The sequence below is a fragment of the Grammomys surdaster genome, unplaced genomic scaffold (assembly GCF_004785775.1).
Source record: "Grammomys surdaster isolate TR1022 unplaced genomic scaffold, NIH_TR_1.0 170, whole genome shotgun sequence".
NCBI lineage: Eukaryota > Metazoa > Chordata > Mammalia > Rodentia > Muridae > Grammomys > Grammomys surdaster.
This window is the reverse complement of record NW_021604618.1, coordinates 8,412,930-8,429,098: the sequence shown is the minus strand read 5'-3', so window position 1 is coordinate 8,429,098 and position 16,169 is coordinate 8,412,930. Positions and strand designations below refer to the sequence as shown.

The 16,169-nt window shown below is 45.4% G+C and overlaps 1 protein-coding gene across 1 annotated transcript in view; it reads left to right on the top strand.

Annotated features, from left to right (window-relative positions):
* Kiaa1549l (KIAA1549 like) overlaps positions 1-16,169 on the top strand; it is a 265,407-nt gene that overhangs the window by 193,216 nt on the left and 56,022 nt on the right. The window contains exons 12-14 of the mRNA XM_028767135.1: positions 5,757-5,941; positions 11,312-11,439; positions 15,063-15,247. Of these exons, the coding sequence (XP_028622968.1) occupies positions 5,757-5,941; positions 11,312-11,439; positions 15,063-15,247 (498 nt within the window). The remainder of the gene's footprint in view (positions 1-5,756; positions 5,942-11,311; positions 11,440-15,062; positions 15,248-16,169) is intronic.

Here is a 16,169-nt window from a genome sequence, read left to right as displayed (position 1 = left end):
TCTCCCTCTCCCTCTCCCTCTCCCTCTCCCTCTCCCTCTCTGTGTATGTATTTGTGTGTGCATGCACTCACATGCACATCTTGTGTGTACTTGTTAATGTGGGTGTGCATACACATGTGTGTGTGGTGTGTGCACACACATGTGTGTATGTGCGTGTGTGTTGTATACATGTGTGTGTGCGCATGCACATGCATGTGTGTTGTGTACATGTGCACGTGTGTGTGCACGTGCTCACATGCACATCTTGTGTGTATTTGTTAATATGGGTGTGCACATGCACGCGCGCATGTGTGTGGTGTGTACACACACATGTATGTATGTGTATATACATGTATGTGTATGCACATGTGTGTTGTGTACATGTGCACATGTATGTTGTGTGCGCATGCATGTGTGTCCATTGTATATACATGTCAGTGTGTGCACATGCAGTATGTGCATATGGGACCAGAGTTTATATCAGTAGAGGTGTCTTCCTCTATCACTTGTCATTTTTGTTTTTTCAGTCTCTGAACCAAAAGCTTACTAAATGAGGCCAGGCTGGCGGGTTTCAGTCCTCCCCTGCCAGCTTCAGGGACACACATACATGCCACTGCAGTCAGCATTTACATGGCCTCTAGAGACCCAAGCTCATTCTTGCACAGCAGGCAGCCTGGCGACAGAGCCATCTCCTCGGCCCTCTTGGAGCTTACTCTACATTATGTACCTACCCACACTCTCAGACCTGGCCGGGTTTCTGCTCCCAGTTCTGAACCTCTAACCTCCATCTGGCTGTGTAGACATGGGACAGCAAGTTCCCACTCCCTCTGACTTCCTGCACACTGCGATTTGTGTCGGCCACACAGCTTGGAGAGTCACACTGGCCTCTGGTCTGTCTGTATGAACACAGCTCACTTGAGTGTAAGAAATCAGAGGTACTTTTATTACATAGCAAGCGGGTACATCTGTGGAGAAGCTGGAGCCTGATTAGACAGTCTTGTCTCCTGTGGCACCAACCCCCAAAGAATGTTCTGTGTCTGTTGACATAAGGCACCTGCTTCCCAGACTCAGTACGGAGCTGGAGGGAAGGGTACACTGGGAATTGCCGAGCTGTGAAAAATGAGACTGCTCCAAGACAGAATATTTCATTTCCATCTGAGCTTGCTTACGACGTGAGTCTTTTTAGACATAACAAGCAATTACCAGAATCACAGCCGAGGCCAGGAATGCAAAACAGGCCATACTGGAGTTGGAAAGGGAAGCTTTGAGTTAACCCAAACTCTTCATTCATCTGCCTGTATGAGCAGCATCCCTCCTGGCTTGAGAGCTCTCTGGAGCTAGAACAGATGAGATGTTGCTGGCTCTGTACAGCTCCTTCTGTGTGCCTACCCCAGGCACCGAGCTTCTTGAAATCTTTACCTGCTGCTGAAAATCAAGATGACCTGTGTCTGTCCCATGAGCCGAGTGCTTATGCTCCTGTAGCTCAGGCAGCTGTCTCTCCCACAGTGAGGCTGGGTGAGACACTGTAATTCCCAAAGCCCCTTTGTCGCAGGAAGCCAGCAGAGTGGAACTGCCTGGTGCTGCAGTCCTGCTGGGGAGAGTCGGGGACACTGCAGTGTTTGAGAGGCAGCTGCTGCATTGAAAGTGTGAGCAGAATTCAATGAGGGGCAAGGCACAGTAAGAAAGTTAGCCATGGTGACCAATTGGTAGCCAAGGCAGATGGCCCCAGGGACTTCACTGCAGACTACAGAGCCAGAGGAGATCCTGGGGACCCCTCCTGAGACTCAGTAATATACTTAACATGCTAAGCAGAGAAGGTGAGTGAGGCTTTTCTGGGAGCTGAGGCCAAAGTGAGGATTATACACCCTCTTCAAAGACAAGGCATACAGACAAGCCCTGTTGCCATGGTTATTAACTGGACATCTACAGGGAGAGCATTGAGAACATGGCATGGCTTCCCTTATTGCCTTTCTTTTTAGTCACTGCTCTTTGTCTGTGAATTTGTAGCCTTTCCCTCCAGCCTTTTCTTCATATAAAGAAAAACATTGGGGACAGGTGTCTTTCAGAAGAAAGTTGTTAGAGCCCACCCAGACGCAGGGTGGAGCTTGCAGGGCCTGTGGTGGCTGGCACTAACTGCTTGGGACAGGTTGTTCATCCCCTAAGAAAAGCCACTGTGTTCCTCTTTCTCACATACTCCCTATACGACCTCAGCACAGTTACACTATCTCTCTGTGCCTCAAATTTCCCATCAGTCAAATAGGGATAGTAGCACTATTTATGGATAAACAGTGGTAAAAATCAAGTGGATGAAGGTCTGTACATTGCTTTAAGCTATATCTGGTTTATAGTAAATATCACATACAAATTGACTTTTATTGTTTCATGTACTTTTGTCTTAAAAAGTAACGTAACGGTCTGCCTTTAAAACAATTGGCGAGTACCACTACTACTCTAGTAGTGGTGGTACCAGGGATTGAACCTAGGGCCTTGTGGATGCCAAGCAAGTGTTCTGCCACTAAACTATATATCCCTAGTGTAGAAATTTGTTCTTTTTGGTTTGGCTAGTGTATATATGATATGATATGAGAGTGATATTGATTATTGAGGTTTCAAGTTACCAATATGTGTCAAGTAAGCAATGGATTGATCTTAGGTAATTTTCAAGTGAAAGGTTGAGCGCATGGTCTGGAGAGTCTAAATCCAGGAGATAGGCTCAAGTTTTACCTCTTTGCTGTGTTTTCCTGGGTACTCACTGACACTCTCTGAGCTTTTGTATTTTTCTTATAATATGAAGACTATCATTTACCTTGCTTCCATCATGAGTTTGTCATGAAAACAAAAAGAGAAATCAATGTTTTATGTGCTGAACTGTTTTTTTTTAATGATTAAGTTGCTAACAATGATAATCTGGGAAGCTGTCATTTCTTAATACCTCTCTTTTCACCCACTCATAAGTGACCCAGACTTCAGACATATCCAGTGGATAAAATGTGTGAAGGAGGAGGGGCCAAATCGAGAGAGAACACAGGCAGAGAATGAAGAAGGGAACCGAGCCTTCCATCACTGGGTTGGTTAGTCTTGGCTGCTGGAGACCTCTCATACCCCATAGTATCAGTCAGGACAGCAACCAGGCTGGGCACAGTAAATGATGCCCAGATAAGATGCTGAGGGCAGAAGGGAAAGAGGAATTCGGGGTGAATCAATGACTAGTGGTTAGATGTTTTTGAACCTCGATCAGCATAGTCCTGGATTCAAATTCTGGCTCCATCTCAGACCAGCAATGTGATCTGAAGTAGAGTGCCTAACCCCTCCAAATCCCAGCTTCTCCTTATAACAGAGGCCCAAGGTACCGCCCACCTTTGTGACCACCACGAGGATGCAGTGGTGTGGTTCATACAGTGTGCTCTCTGCTGTGCCATTAGCATCGCAGGAGACTGAAACGTGAGCCCCTTGAGGGTCAGTACCAGCTATTGCTCAGTCTGTAGCTCCAGCACACACCACAGTACGCACACCGAAGTACGCAACATAAACTAGTATTGTGAACATGAAGCTGAACAGAATAACAGGGAACGTGAAGTTGTGTGGCTAGAAAGGAGTGCACAGGAAATAAGGCTCAGCCAAATGTACTAGGCCTTGAATGCCTTTGCCAAGAGCATGAATGCTACAAAATGCTTCTCAAGAGGGAGTGGCACCAGAAGACAGGGGTTAAAGGAAGAGAACCTTGGAGGTCTGTCACGGGTGGCCTGGAACCGTGGTCCTGGAATAGTCCAGAAGTTGAGCCCTGTGTGGCCCAACATAGCTGTTTGAGGAGCAGTGGATTTGTGTTCTAGAGACTTCTGTAGACTCCATTCTGCACCATGTGGAACTGAGGATGAAGAGGGGAAAGAGAGATGTCTTTTCTTAGCAGTCACTAGTTCAGAAACCCAGTCACCAGGTCCTGGCCTCAGAATGCCACTGGTCATACTCAGGAGACTGTCTCAGGTAAACTTATTTCCAGGCTGAGCTTTGCAGGGAGCTGAGGAACTGTCCACTATGAAGCTCCATGTAGCTCTGGTAAAGAAGCTTTGCTGGAATAACAGTAAACCCCTGACCCTGTTCTGGAACACAGCAGTGAGGTATGACAGGTTTGTCATCCAATCCAGAGTGTGACGTTTTAAATCTGGTTAGAGCAAGGCCAGGGATATAGCTCAGCGATAGAGTGCCTTCCTAGCCTGCATGAGGCGGAAGGCTAAATTCCCCAGTATCACAAAAGCCAAAACTTAAACCAGGCAGGAACACTCCTCTTGCACCCCTAGCCTCATTAGCTGCTGCGGGAGGAGGGACTAATGGCAACAAGTTCTGATAGAGTCTACCAGGTATGCCCAACCTGCAACCTGTAGTTCCCGTGTGCCCCAGGACAGCAATCAATATAACCTGACACAAAATCATAGACTTACTTAAATAGTATCTAGGTTTGTTTCTCTGTTTGTTTGTTTGTTTGTTTGCTTGCTTGCTTGTTTTGAGACTTAATTTTTGTTACTTGATTGCATAGTTCTTGAGTGTGAACTTTATAAATGACAAGGTGATGTCTTAATGGTTGGACCTGCATGGTAGCAAGTGAGTTTTGTCTCCATGTTTTCTTGATGATAATCACATGGGCTGTCACCTAGCAAGGAAGCAAATAGCAATATCCTACACAGACTGAGCACTTAGTATATATCAGGCATTTGACCCTAACTTGCATTGCTGATTTATCCCCATGGCAACAGCAACACACCCAGGGATGGCTACACATGCCTCTTGTTTTTACCACCCCACTAATAGATGGTTGTTGGATTTTGTTTGAGGCTGCTTCATCCAGTTGGAGTTTCAGATACTGGCAAAGCCTTGCTGTATCCCAAGATGACTGACATCAGAGGCAGCATGCTTCCAAGAGAAGTTTGGGTTAAAAACTGATTCCCTATATTCCAAGTGCTATTCAATGACTGTAGCTTTATGCTTGGTGACATATCTCCTACTACTCAGATCTGTGCTCTGCTTTACTAAGCAAAGGGTGGGTGTAAAGCAAAACAGACAGCCTTCATTTCTTGGATGAGAAGGTTAAGGTTTGTAGTCCTGCTGCCCTGGTAAAATTGAGTACATACTGTCACACACAGGGATAACTAGGTATTTCTAGGCGGGGGACAATATGGAACCTGCCATACCTTGATTAACATACCCACGATGAGTTGGTTCTAATTAGCGGCATTTATTGACTTAAAGTGAGTGGTGTAGAGTCCTTGAAAGAGGTTTCCTGTCCAACACCGATCGCATCTTGTTTCTACTCTTCAGTTTTCTGAACAAATTGTACCTGTGGTGATTCCATTTTATTTTATTGTTACTTGTTCATTTTACTTCCTGCTCACTGCCCCTCCCAGTCACCCCTTCCACAATCCTTTACCCATCCCCCTACCCTTCTCCTCTGAGTGTGTGGGGGCCCCCCTGGGTATCCTCCCACCTTGGCACATCAAGTCTCCGTAAGGCTAGGCCATCCTGTCCCACTGCGGCTAGACAAGGCAGCCCACATATCCCACAGACAAGCAACAGGATAGCCTGGTCTGTGGAGATTCTTAATCCTGTAGAATTAACTTGGATTCTGATTTCGTAAGAAAAATGATATGCAGATTTGAATTAACTTTCATACAGTAGAAAGCTGGGTTTGACCCCACCACATATATTTTACTGTCTGTCTCTTCTCAAAGCTGTTGTTAGAGAAACTTCTCTAGAAGTATGACCTCAACCTTTCTTCCTCCTCACAGCCTGTGCAAGGCTTTGACTATGCCAAGCAGCATCTGGGCCAGCAAGGGGCAGATGAGGAGGTCATCCCTGTGACTCAGGAAACGGTGGTCCTCCCCATACCTGTCAGAGATACTCCTCAGGAAAGAGACACGGCTCAGGACGGCAGCACTATCAAGACGGCTAAGTCCACTGAAACCAGAAAGAGGTAGGCATGGCCAGATTCCATCCTTTTGTCAGCAAGAGAAATAGCTGATGGTGAAAGCTATGGCCCTCAGGTGAACTCCACTGTTCTGTTTAAAACTCCCTTGTGCTCGCCCTGAATATTGAAAAGGAGAGCAGAAAGAAGGTGGGAATCAATGCCCGCTTCGTGAAAGCCGCCCTCATGAGGACTTGTGGTTGATCAGCCATAGCAGTGTCAAGGAAGCCCTTCTATTTATGACAACAAACTTGGCTCTGATGTCATACATTGTTAGCACCTCTAAAGGGTAGCTTGGATTCATGACAGTTGTGTGTTTCCCCAGCAGTGTCTCAGTAAAGCTACTGTCTTTCACTCAGAACCCCATGCTGAGTATCTACTATGAGCAAAAAGCTCTTTGACACAGTTGACGATGGTGAGTGATATCAACTTCAAACCTCCACACACACATGCACACCCATGCCTGTGCTTACACACATGCAAACACTCGTACACACTCTTGTATACCACATGCACATGAAGATGGAAAAAGAGAAAAAAGAAAGGAAAAATAACCAGAGCTCTTTGATTGACATCAGTAGGACTGTAGAAATGTGTCTGGTAGGGAGAAAGGGGGAGTACTGGTTTAGACAGGAAACCAGGGAAGACCTTAACAGTTAGTGGCATTTGAAAAAGACACCATTGACATGACTTGTCGGCCATGGAGCTTGCTGAGGGAGCAATGTTCCAAGCAGATGGAGCACTGTGTGCAAAGTCCAGAGGAGGGGAATTCTTGACATGCCTGAAGAAAAGCAATATGGTCAAGAAGGCTAGTGTGCACCAGGGAGGAAATGGCAGCACACAAGTCACAGAAGCTGCCCGTGGCTGGTCATATCATCTATTAGAGACTGAAGTCAGACTGGGGTTGGTATTGTAGATAAGGATCAGAAGCCATGGGAGGGCTGGAAAAGAGAAAGACATGCTGTGGTATAGAAAAGGTTCTCTGGCTCTGTGTACAAAACAGACTAGAGAGAGTCAGGGTAGAAGGAAACCCCAGGAGGCTCAGGTAAGGAACAGTGACATGGACAGAGAGTGATCGTGCATGGGCTGTTAATGCCGTGAAGGAAGCTGGTGGCAGGTGGCTGTAGGATTTGGAAATGTCTTTGCCATGCGTTTGTGTTAGCGAAGCCTGTGGGGAGATGAACATATCAGTCACTGGTAGGTACACAAATGAAAGTGCTACGGATCCTTAGCAGTGATTCTGGAGCTCATTCTCCATGAGTCTGGAGTTCTCAGGAGAGGCTCAGAGTAGACATAATAGCGAGTTGGTGGAGTGCTGTATCCCTGTTAGACTAGAAAGAGTCACCTAGGAGGGGCTAGGAACAGAAGGGAAGACGAGCTCCAAGAACTAAGCCCTGACAGCACCACAGTGGTTAGAGGTACAGAAGAGGATCAAGAGTCAGCAAAGGAAAGTGAAAATGCAAATAGAGATGAGAGGAAGACAGGAGAGGAGAGGCCAAGAGACAGCGATTCTCGGAAGAAGGGGTTGTCCGTATCAAATACAGAAATTCTGCACTAAAGTCAAGCAACCAGGTGCTGTTTTACTCTAGAAGCCCTTGGCTTCTTAAAACAAAGGAAAGAAGAGCAGAGGGGCAGATTCCACCTCATGTGGAAAATAAGGCAGAGCTCATATGAATTCGTTATCAATTTGCCCATAACAGATCACCCCAAAACTTCAGTGCTTCAAACAAACTGCCACGACTCAGCTCATGATTCAGGTGGGTCACTAGCTTGAGCTCTGCTACATGGTTCCAGTGTAGCCAGGCTAGCTGACGTTATCAGGAATTACCTGCACATCAATCAATAGAAACTGAGTCAACTAGGCTACCTTGTTGCTGACAGCCATGTCTGAGGGTGGCCTGGAACGCTCCGTCCTGTCTCCACATGGACTTGTGTTCTAGCAGACTAGTTCCACCAGGCTTTTTCACAAGGTGAGGATCCAAGGGCAGAAAGAAAAACAGCCCCAAATACAAACACTTCTTGAGTCGCTGTCTGTCATGTTTATTTCTTTCCTGTTGGCCAACCAAGTCACATGATCAAGTTTGGAGACACCATAGAAGACTCCCAAAGTTAGGTTGCATGGAGGTGTGAACGAAGTTTGTTCAGTTACTGCAATGGTCTATTCGGCATGGGTAGTAAACCAAGAAGAATTGCAGCACGCATAAGGCAGACAGTTTATCTGAAAGACTCATCCATTGTATTCCCTATAATATTATTCTTGTGATGATCCTTGCCAAGCACAGTAAAGCTATGTTGACGGCTTATCACCCACTTAAAGAAACTGAAAAGGGAGAGTTATTAAATGCAGATACTGGTGTAGCATTTCTGGGAAGAATAAAAATTCTTTTCTACCTATTCAAATTGAGTAATTTAAATTCTGTAGGGATTAGTTTTTTGAAACTTGTTTGAAAACAAGCACTTCTCCTTGAGTTAGCAAGGAGTCACATCTTACTAATTGAGTTCAATTATTTATTCCCATTTTTATCAAGAAATGCTAGCTTATGAAATGGGGGGTGGGCAGCTACACTGCAGCACGATTTCTACCCTTGCTTCATTATCTCATCATAAAAATGTAACTTAGCTAAGGACTGGTCGTGGCCTCCCCCAGGCTGTCACATGAGCCATCTCTGTTCCTGTATATCTGATCATGGAAGTCTAAGATCATTTGGAGAGAGGGAGAGGGGGAGGGGGAGGGGGAGGGGGAGGGGGAGGGGGAGAGGGAGAGGGAGAGGGAGAGAGAGAGAGAGAGAGAATCCTCATTGATGTGGAAGCTAAAAGTTAAAGTTGGGTGTCTTCCCTAGGTCTCTCCTTCTTTTTACTCACTGAACCCAGCTCTCACCAGTTGGTAGATTAACTGGCCATTAAGCCCCAGGGATGCACATGTCTCAGCCCCACACTAGGATTACAAATACGCGCCACCAAACTCAGGTCCTCTTGCTTTCATAGCAGACACCTTACCAACCAAGCCATCTCTTCAGCTCCATTTAGGGAGGTGAGGTTTTAAGTACCACACCCAAGAGCAGGCCCATTACCAACCAGGTTTCTGATTTCTGCATCTTGTCAAGTCAGTTTTCTCATTCCAGCTCAGTCCATAGGACTGACTGCAGGTCCTCCCAAATGGGTCTGCTAGATCAGCCCCCCAAATTTTGTAACTGAAAAATCAATGACTTAATAATTAAAAAAAATTTTTGAGACAGGGTTTCTCTGTGTAGCCCTGGCTGTCCTGGAACTCACTCTGTAGACCAGGCTGGCCTCGAACTCAGAAATCTGCCTGCCTCTGCCTCCCAAGTGCTGGGATTAAAGGCAATAATTGCCCTGCAATAATTAAATTTTTTAAAAAATTATTTTAAGCAGAAGTCTGAGCATTAGTCACAGCTAGGCTGCCCAGTATCTGCTCAGGTCCTATGGCTGGGATTATGGGTTGGATCAAGGGTGATTGATAAGCAAACTCATAGGAACAATGGTCATTTGAAATAGTCTCTTAAATAGAGATGAGCCACGCTGTTTAGGAATTAGTCCCTACCCAAGTTCCACATCTACCCACAGTTTCAGAAAGGGGACCACAGAGTTTTGTAACCTTAAATCTCAAGCTCACAGCTGATGTGTATTAGGTTTCAAAGGTACTTTTACTACTGTCATGTGCACATATAAATCACACACTTTCGATTTTGATGAGGAGTGTTGAGTTGAATACTCACTGTAAACAGAGGTACACAGACAGAAACAAAGAATAAGGCAGATTGGATGTTTTTTTTCTCTCTACAGAAATGTGCTCATTGACACCTTTCCTCAGAGTGAGAGAAACATCAAAAATTTCTCTCAGGATCAAATGGGGAAATGATATGAAAACGTTACAAAAATCACTAAGCAGCTTACAAATGACAAATAGATTACAAAATACTCCCCCCACCCCAGAGTTAAATGAAAATATTTTTATCCAATAAAGCCAGCTGGAGAGTAGGTGCTGTTAGCTTTCAGATTCTGAAAACAATTCAAGGGTTTATCTCTCCTCTCTGTGTCTCTGTGTCTCTGTGTGTGCCCCCGCCCCCAGCAGCATACGGTGATCAAATAGTTGTTGGGTACATAATTATATATGTAATAAATGTACATTCAATCAATTAATGTCTGATTCATATTTTCCACCTATAGTCTTTGTAGAACTAATATGGTAAAATGTTAAAGATTTTTCAGCCACCTAAGTTGGGAGATGCTGCATAAAACAAAATGAATCCATGACAGAATTGATCAGAGCCTCTGATAGAGTTAGAGACTCCAAAGGAAGTTAGAGGCATCCAAAGAAGGATGCAGCGAACGTTTCCCAAGCCCTGACAGGAAGGTCAGTCTTTTTACTATTTACCTGAGGTGGGCCTTGGCACACCTCCAGAGGCAGCAGTCAGAAGCCCATTTTCCCAGAGTTCTAGAGGTGACAGTTCAGTCCTGAAGAAGGAATGAAGGCCCTATGACCTGCTCCTATCTGAGGCTGCTGCCTGAGACATATAGGAGGTTCTGAGGTGAGGGTGACTTGTTGCCACCTCGCTTAGTCCTGGAAACTACTCTTGGCCTCCATGACTTTCACATTTCTCACTTTCTGACCAAGGCGAGCCATCTCCACATCATCAGCCATTATTATGACCAGTGACCAGGTCTGAAGACGCTCAACACAGTCTCTGGCACATAGAGGGTGCCCCAGCTGTTTGTTCTCAGATGTCAATAGACTCGTATGATGCTTTGCACAGAAAAAAGCAACAAAATATTTTTTTCCCTGGAGGAATTTGCAGCTCAAATTAGTGTTTCAAAATAGAAGCAGTTACTAGTCAAGAGTGTGCAGGTGTGCAGCTCTGCGAGCGAGAAGATCCCATGGTGGGGAGATTTAATCTGTAGTTGTCACATAGGTCTGTGCTGTGGTGAATAGGCCAAGAGTAGTGTGGTTTTTATGCGTGACTGAGGATGCTCATGTGACTCAAACACTCAGCATCCAGAGAGCTGTGTGAAGGGAGGTCACACTACACAGACAGTGTCACTACTATTTCCAAAGTCACCAAGGTGATGGATTAATGAGACAGAGATGAGACTTCGGGCTGGGCTTGCTGAACTTCTCCAAAGAGCCCAGAACAGTAAATGCACTTGAGAACAGCTGGCCGGGCTCCTCACCTGGGAGCGTGTGTGGGTGAGTGCAAGCGTAGGTGGCTTTTGTTTCTTTTCTCTCCCATAGCATTTCTTCTTTGCCACTGAAACTGGAATGAGAGGCTACAGACATAAACTGTGCAAATAAAATAACCTTGAGAGGAGGCTGTTCTAGTTGAAACTTACTGTCTACCCTGTTGCTATGGTTACCTCCAGCAGGTCGCCCAGTGAGAATGGCTCTGTCATCAGCAACGAATCAGGGAAGCCCAGCTCAGGGAGGCGCTCACCCCAGAATGGAATGACACAGCAGAAAGTGACAAAGGAGGAGTCCAGGAAGAGAAATGGTGAGAAGTCACCCCATCTAGTACCTTCCCTGCCTCTCCTGTGTAAGCACACACACATGCTGGCACACATACGCAGACTTATACCCAGTGTGCATCCATCCCAGGCCTCTCTATTCTGCCCTGTGAATCCTGTAGTCTGTTGTGAATTTGGAGTGATTTCTGTATCCTCTCTGAATTAGTCTCACCTCCTCAGCCCCTATTTATAAGAAAGTACGTATTTACTGAGAGGGAAAAAAAACTTTTTTGGGACAAAATGATGTTTGTTTAGAGCCTTTTCTAATTTTGGGGTAAAGAGTCATGATTTCCAACTCCAAGTCCAACAGACTGACAGACCTCCAAAATTCTGCCTATCTTGGAGGCTTTCCCCAACTTCCTTCCTTTTAATCCCTTAACAAGTCTCAGGGGCTCATTGTATACCTGTGAGCCTGACTAACAAGTCTGTCACTTAAAAACCAAAAACCAAAAACCATATTATAATTAAAAAAAAAAAAAACAAATCAACCCTGCTGGGCATGGTGTTGTATCCAGCTGTAATTTCAGCTGCTTGGAAGCCTGAACCAGAAGGATCCAGAGTCTGAGCCTGACCTGTACAACTTAATGAGACCCTACTTCAAAATTACACACCACAGTGGTGGTCCCCCAGGTTCAGCCCCGACTACTCCCTCGTTAATTAGTGAATTAACCAGTGTGTGACTGATACTCCTGGGATACTTAAATGTTTCATCTCACGTATGAAGTAAGAGTTAAATAAGAACATCGTTAATACAACATATATGTGATTGGATGGGGGATGGAACAAAGGAAGGAAGGTATCAACAGTGGAATTGTGGAGAAAACAGAAGTGCATCTTTCATCATCTGACAGGCTACAAAAAGAACTGAATGCTTTGTATGCAGATATGGCCCCTGTGAAATATTCAAATACTACCGTCTCATGTCCGATCTAGAGCCAGGGTCACTAGATTAATTAATAAATGTCAGTGTACAGACCATTCTTGTTTTCCACCAGGCTTGCTGCATGTGTGGCTTCTGACTCTTGTTCTCTGGTGAATAGGAGTTTGTAAAGGAAGGACAACACAATGTTTTACCACCAAAATGGCTGGTGTAGGTCTTTGTGGTTCCACAGCCTCACTAATTAGCCTAGCTGTGAGGCAACTTTAGAGCCCAGTACATGAAGTTATTTAAATATAGTGAAAAGGCTGGGTGTGACAGGTAGGATTTTGAAAGGAAAACAACAACCACAAAACCATCTTGATAGCAGGTGTGGTGTCTCATGCCTGTAACCCCAGCACTCAAGAAACAGAGGCAGGGAGATTTCCATGGGCTCAAGGATACCTGTCTCAACAAATAAATAAAAGTCAACAGATAGGATGCCTTTCTAAACAAGTACAGGTACTTGGACTTCTAAGCCAAACATATTATCTCTAGAAAAGGGGGATTGCTTGCTTGAGTAAGTGTGAGGGGTTACTACAGGAATGACTCTCAGACAGCTGCATCACCAGAGCCCACCCCAGCATGGGTGACTGCTCAAAAGCAGGAGACCTGGAGCACCCTGCACAGCCTACAGGAAGCTCCACAAGTCAGAGAATGTCCCTTGCAAGTGACTCAAACTTCCAGGCAGTTTGGCTGGTTTCTGCTTCTTCTAGGCAGCTAGACTAGTCTCAGAGTCTTCCCTGCACAGCTCAGCCTCTCTGAGAGTGCAGTCTATTGTTTACTTTTTGGAAAGAGGCCTAATGAATTTAGTCAGTTCCAGGAACCTCCTGAAGCTGTTTGGAGTTGTTTACCTTCTGTCTTAAGGAGCTTCCTTACAGCATGGGTGTTTTAATCTCAGAGGAAACTGCTATACAACACCGTGTAACAAGTTACCCATAAATGCATTATCATTTTACATAATGTTTGTGAGTCAGAAACTTTGTAATGGCTTGGTGAAGTTGTTCTGACCTAGGATCTGGCATAAAGTCACAATCATGTTGGCTTGGGCTGTAGACATGAAAAAATGGCTCACTCGTGTGTCTTCTGGTGAGAGGCCACCATGCCTTTCCATATGGCTGCTTGAACATGCAGGATGATTTTCCTAGAATAAGTGACCCAAGAGAGAACAGGGAGAAGCCATCATGCTATTTTATAACCAAGGCTTGGGAGCAACACAATGTTGTTCATGTGACCATCATTTCTCTCTTGGTTACAAACGTCAGGGCAGTGGGAATGGGACCAGCATGGAAAGCTGATGCCATGGAAACAAAAACCACCGAAGGGTTTTGCAGTAGTTGACCAGGAAGTAGGTGATGAAGGTGGACAGGCATATATCATGCAGTGAAACTACCCTCTAAAACCACATGTGCGTGTGGTGACACTTCTGATAGAGATATTTCCTTCTGTCACTGGCTGCTTTGGTGACCTTGTATTTGCAAACCAGTCCATGAAACTTAAAAAAGGAAATCCATCTATGACCCACTCCTGGTCTGTAAGCTGTTTTAGCTACATTATAAAATAAGTACTTCCTTGTTTTAGTTTGACAGATCTGTGATTGTAAATGACAATCATGAGAGATCTACATGCTAGGTTTCTCAATAATTTAAATAACACCCCAAGTCCCTTGAGCAGGTAGGAGGAAAGATGAGCACATTTAAGTTACATTCATATTTTATGCAACACCTATTTTGCTTCCAAACTGCCTGCTAGTTCAGTTGCTTTACCAGGCCTAACTTATCTTGCTGAGCCCGTTCAGCTGTCCTTCTTACACCTACTTCATGAGAATATGATTTTAAAACAAGTAAATAAGCTAGATACGGCTGGACTCGAAGCACCTTCTGTCAGCTTAGTTATGGAATCACAAAGCCAACTGGTGTCTTGCAGCCGTCACAGCAGAACCCTCTGTCAGATGGGAGAATTAATTTACCAGCACGTAGGAGGCAATGAGTCCGTGTAATTAGAGGAGTTGTCTGTAGCTGTGAGTGAGTTCTCTGGTGGTTTTTCATAGCTTTCTTTTGTTATAGACAAAAAATAAAAATGAAAAACCTAAGTCATTTAGAAACAGCCTTGGGGCGGGGGGAAGGGAGGGAGAGAGAGAGAAAGAGAGAAAGAAAGACACACACACACACAGAGAGAGAGAGAGAGAGAGAGAGAGAGAGAGAGAGAGAGAGAGAGAGAGAGAGAGAGAGAGAGAGAGAGAGAAACAACCACAGCAGTACATGTGGCTAATTGACCTGGGCAAACTTGTCACTTAGTGTGGGAAACATGATAGCTTCATCAGCAGAGACGGGACTAAACACTGTTGTGCTGGCGGTGGGCAGACTTAATAAATGTGGGTTTGGCCAAATTCACGTTTCTCATTTATATAAACATAGAGAATGAACTTCCTTTTTATTGTTTTCAAATGTGTCTTGTCCCTGTTTTAAAATAATTTTTTCTTTCTGTTTAACTTCAACCTTTAAAATTCTTCCCTACTTACTGATACTATACTAACAAGTTAAATGGTACAACCGGAAATTTAAAGGTAGGCCGTGGGTACTAGTGAGCCGTGGGCAGAGCCACACACTGTTGGCTCTGCATTTTGAGATCCCTCACATCTCAGCCCTGTAGCTCCCTACATATTAAATCCCACGTGTCTGTGCCTGGCTTTAGTGACAGCGAGTGATGAAGAGGAGGGAGCAGGGCTCTTTGACAGCGCTGGCAAGGCGGCAGCAGATCCCTTTGACACGTCTTCTGGATCCGTCCAGCTCATCGCTATCAAACCGTCAGCTCTGCCCGTAGTGCACCCCGCCTCCTCCGACAGGGGCCAGGAGTCCTCAGCAGCGCTCAATGGCGAGGTAAGCACCCACCGCCTGGGCGGAGGGGCCAGCTGGCCCACAGGGATTCAGTGATCCGTCAGCAGGTGGAGTGCAGCTTGTGTCCAGTGGCCTCCATTTGTACCTCTGCACACGCCGGGCTTCAGTGACGGGAAGTCGAAGTCATCCAACGCTCACAGCATTTTCCCACCTGCAATGACCTCCTTTCTCCCAAACGTCTCATGAGTATAGCCTGCAGCCCTTCTATGCTGCACTCCGGCACACTTCGACTTCCATTAGGATCCGTGTTGTCGGGGTAATAGGAGGCGGGTGAACTGAGAGGAGTGGAGAGCACACTGTCACCCGGGCAAGGAGCTGGCCACTAGAGATGCTGAGCTGACATTGATTTCTGTGAGCAAGCTTGAAATAGCCCCCTACTTGCTTTCTAGGTGGTGTCAATGTCAGTCAGCTTCCCCGGGGAGATGGCTGAGTTGGTAAAATGCTTGCCATGAAAACCTGGGGTCGGACCCCAAGTTAAAGTGAAGCATCCCAGCATGCATCTGTGATTTTAGCCCTGGCAGGGAGACATGGGTGGATTCCAGGGCTCATTGGGTGGTCAGTCTGGTTGACTTAAAAAAAATCTACCACATCCATGAAAGATTTTATCACAAAAAATTAGAGATAATAGACGATTGATCAGTAGGTAAGAGAGAAGAGCGTTATCTCAGGCAAAGAACAGGAAATTGGGTTGAAAATGCCATCTCTCCATCTTCCTTCCGAAGTAGTTATCAATGAGCTAATATATTTATATTTTGATGAATCTTTACAAATATTTACATAGGCCCACTGTGTGTATTGACATTGCACATGTATGCGCACACAGTGGGGCCACTGTACACATTGGCATTGCACATGTATGTGCACACAGTGGGACCACTGTGCACATTGGCATTGCACATGTATG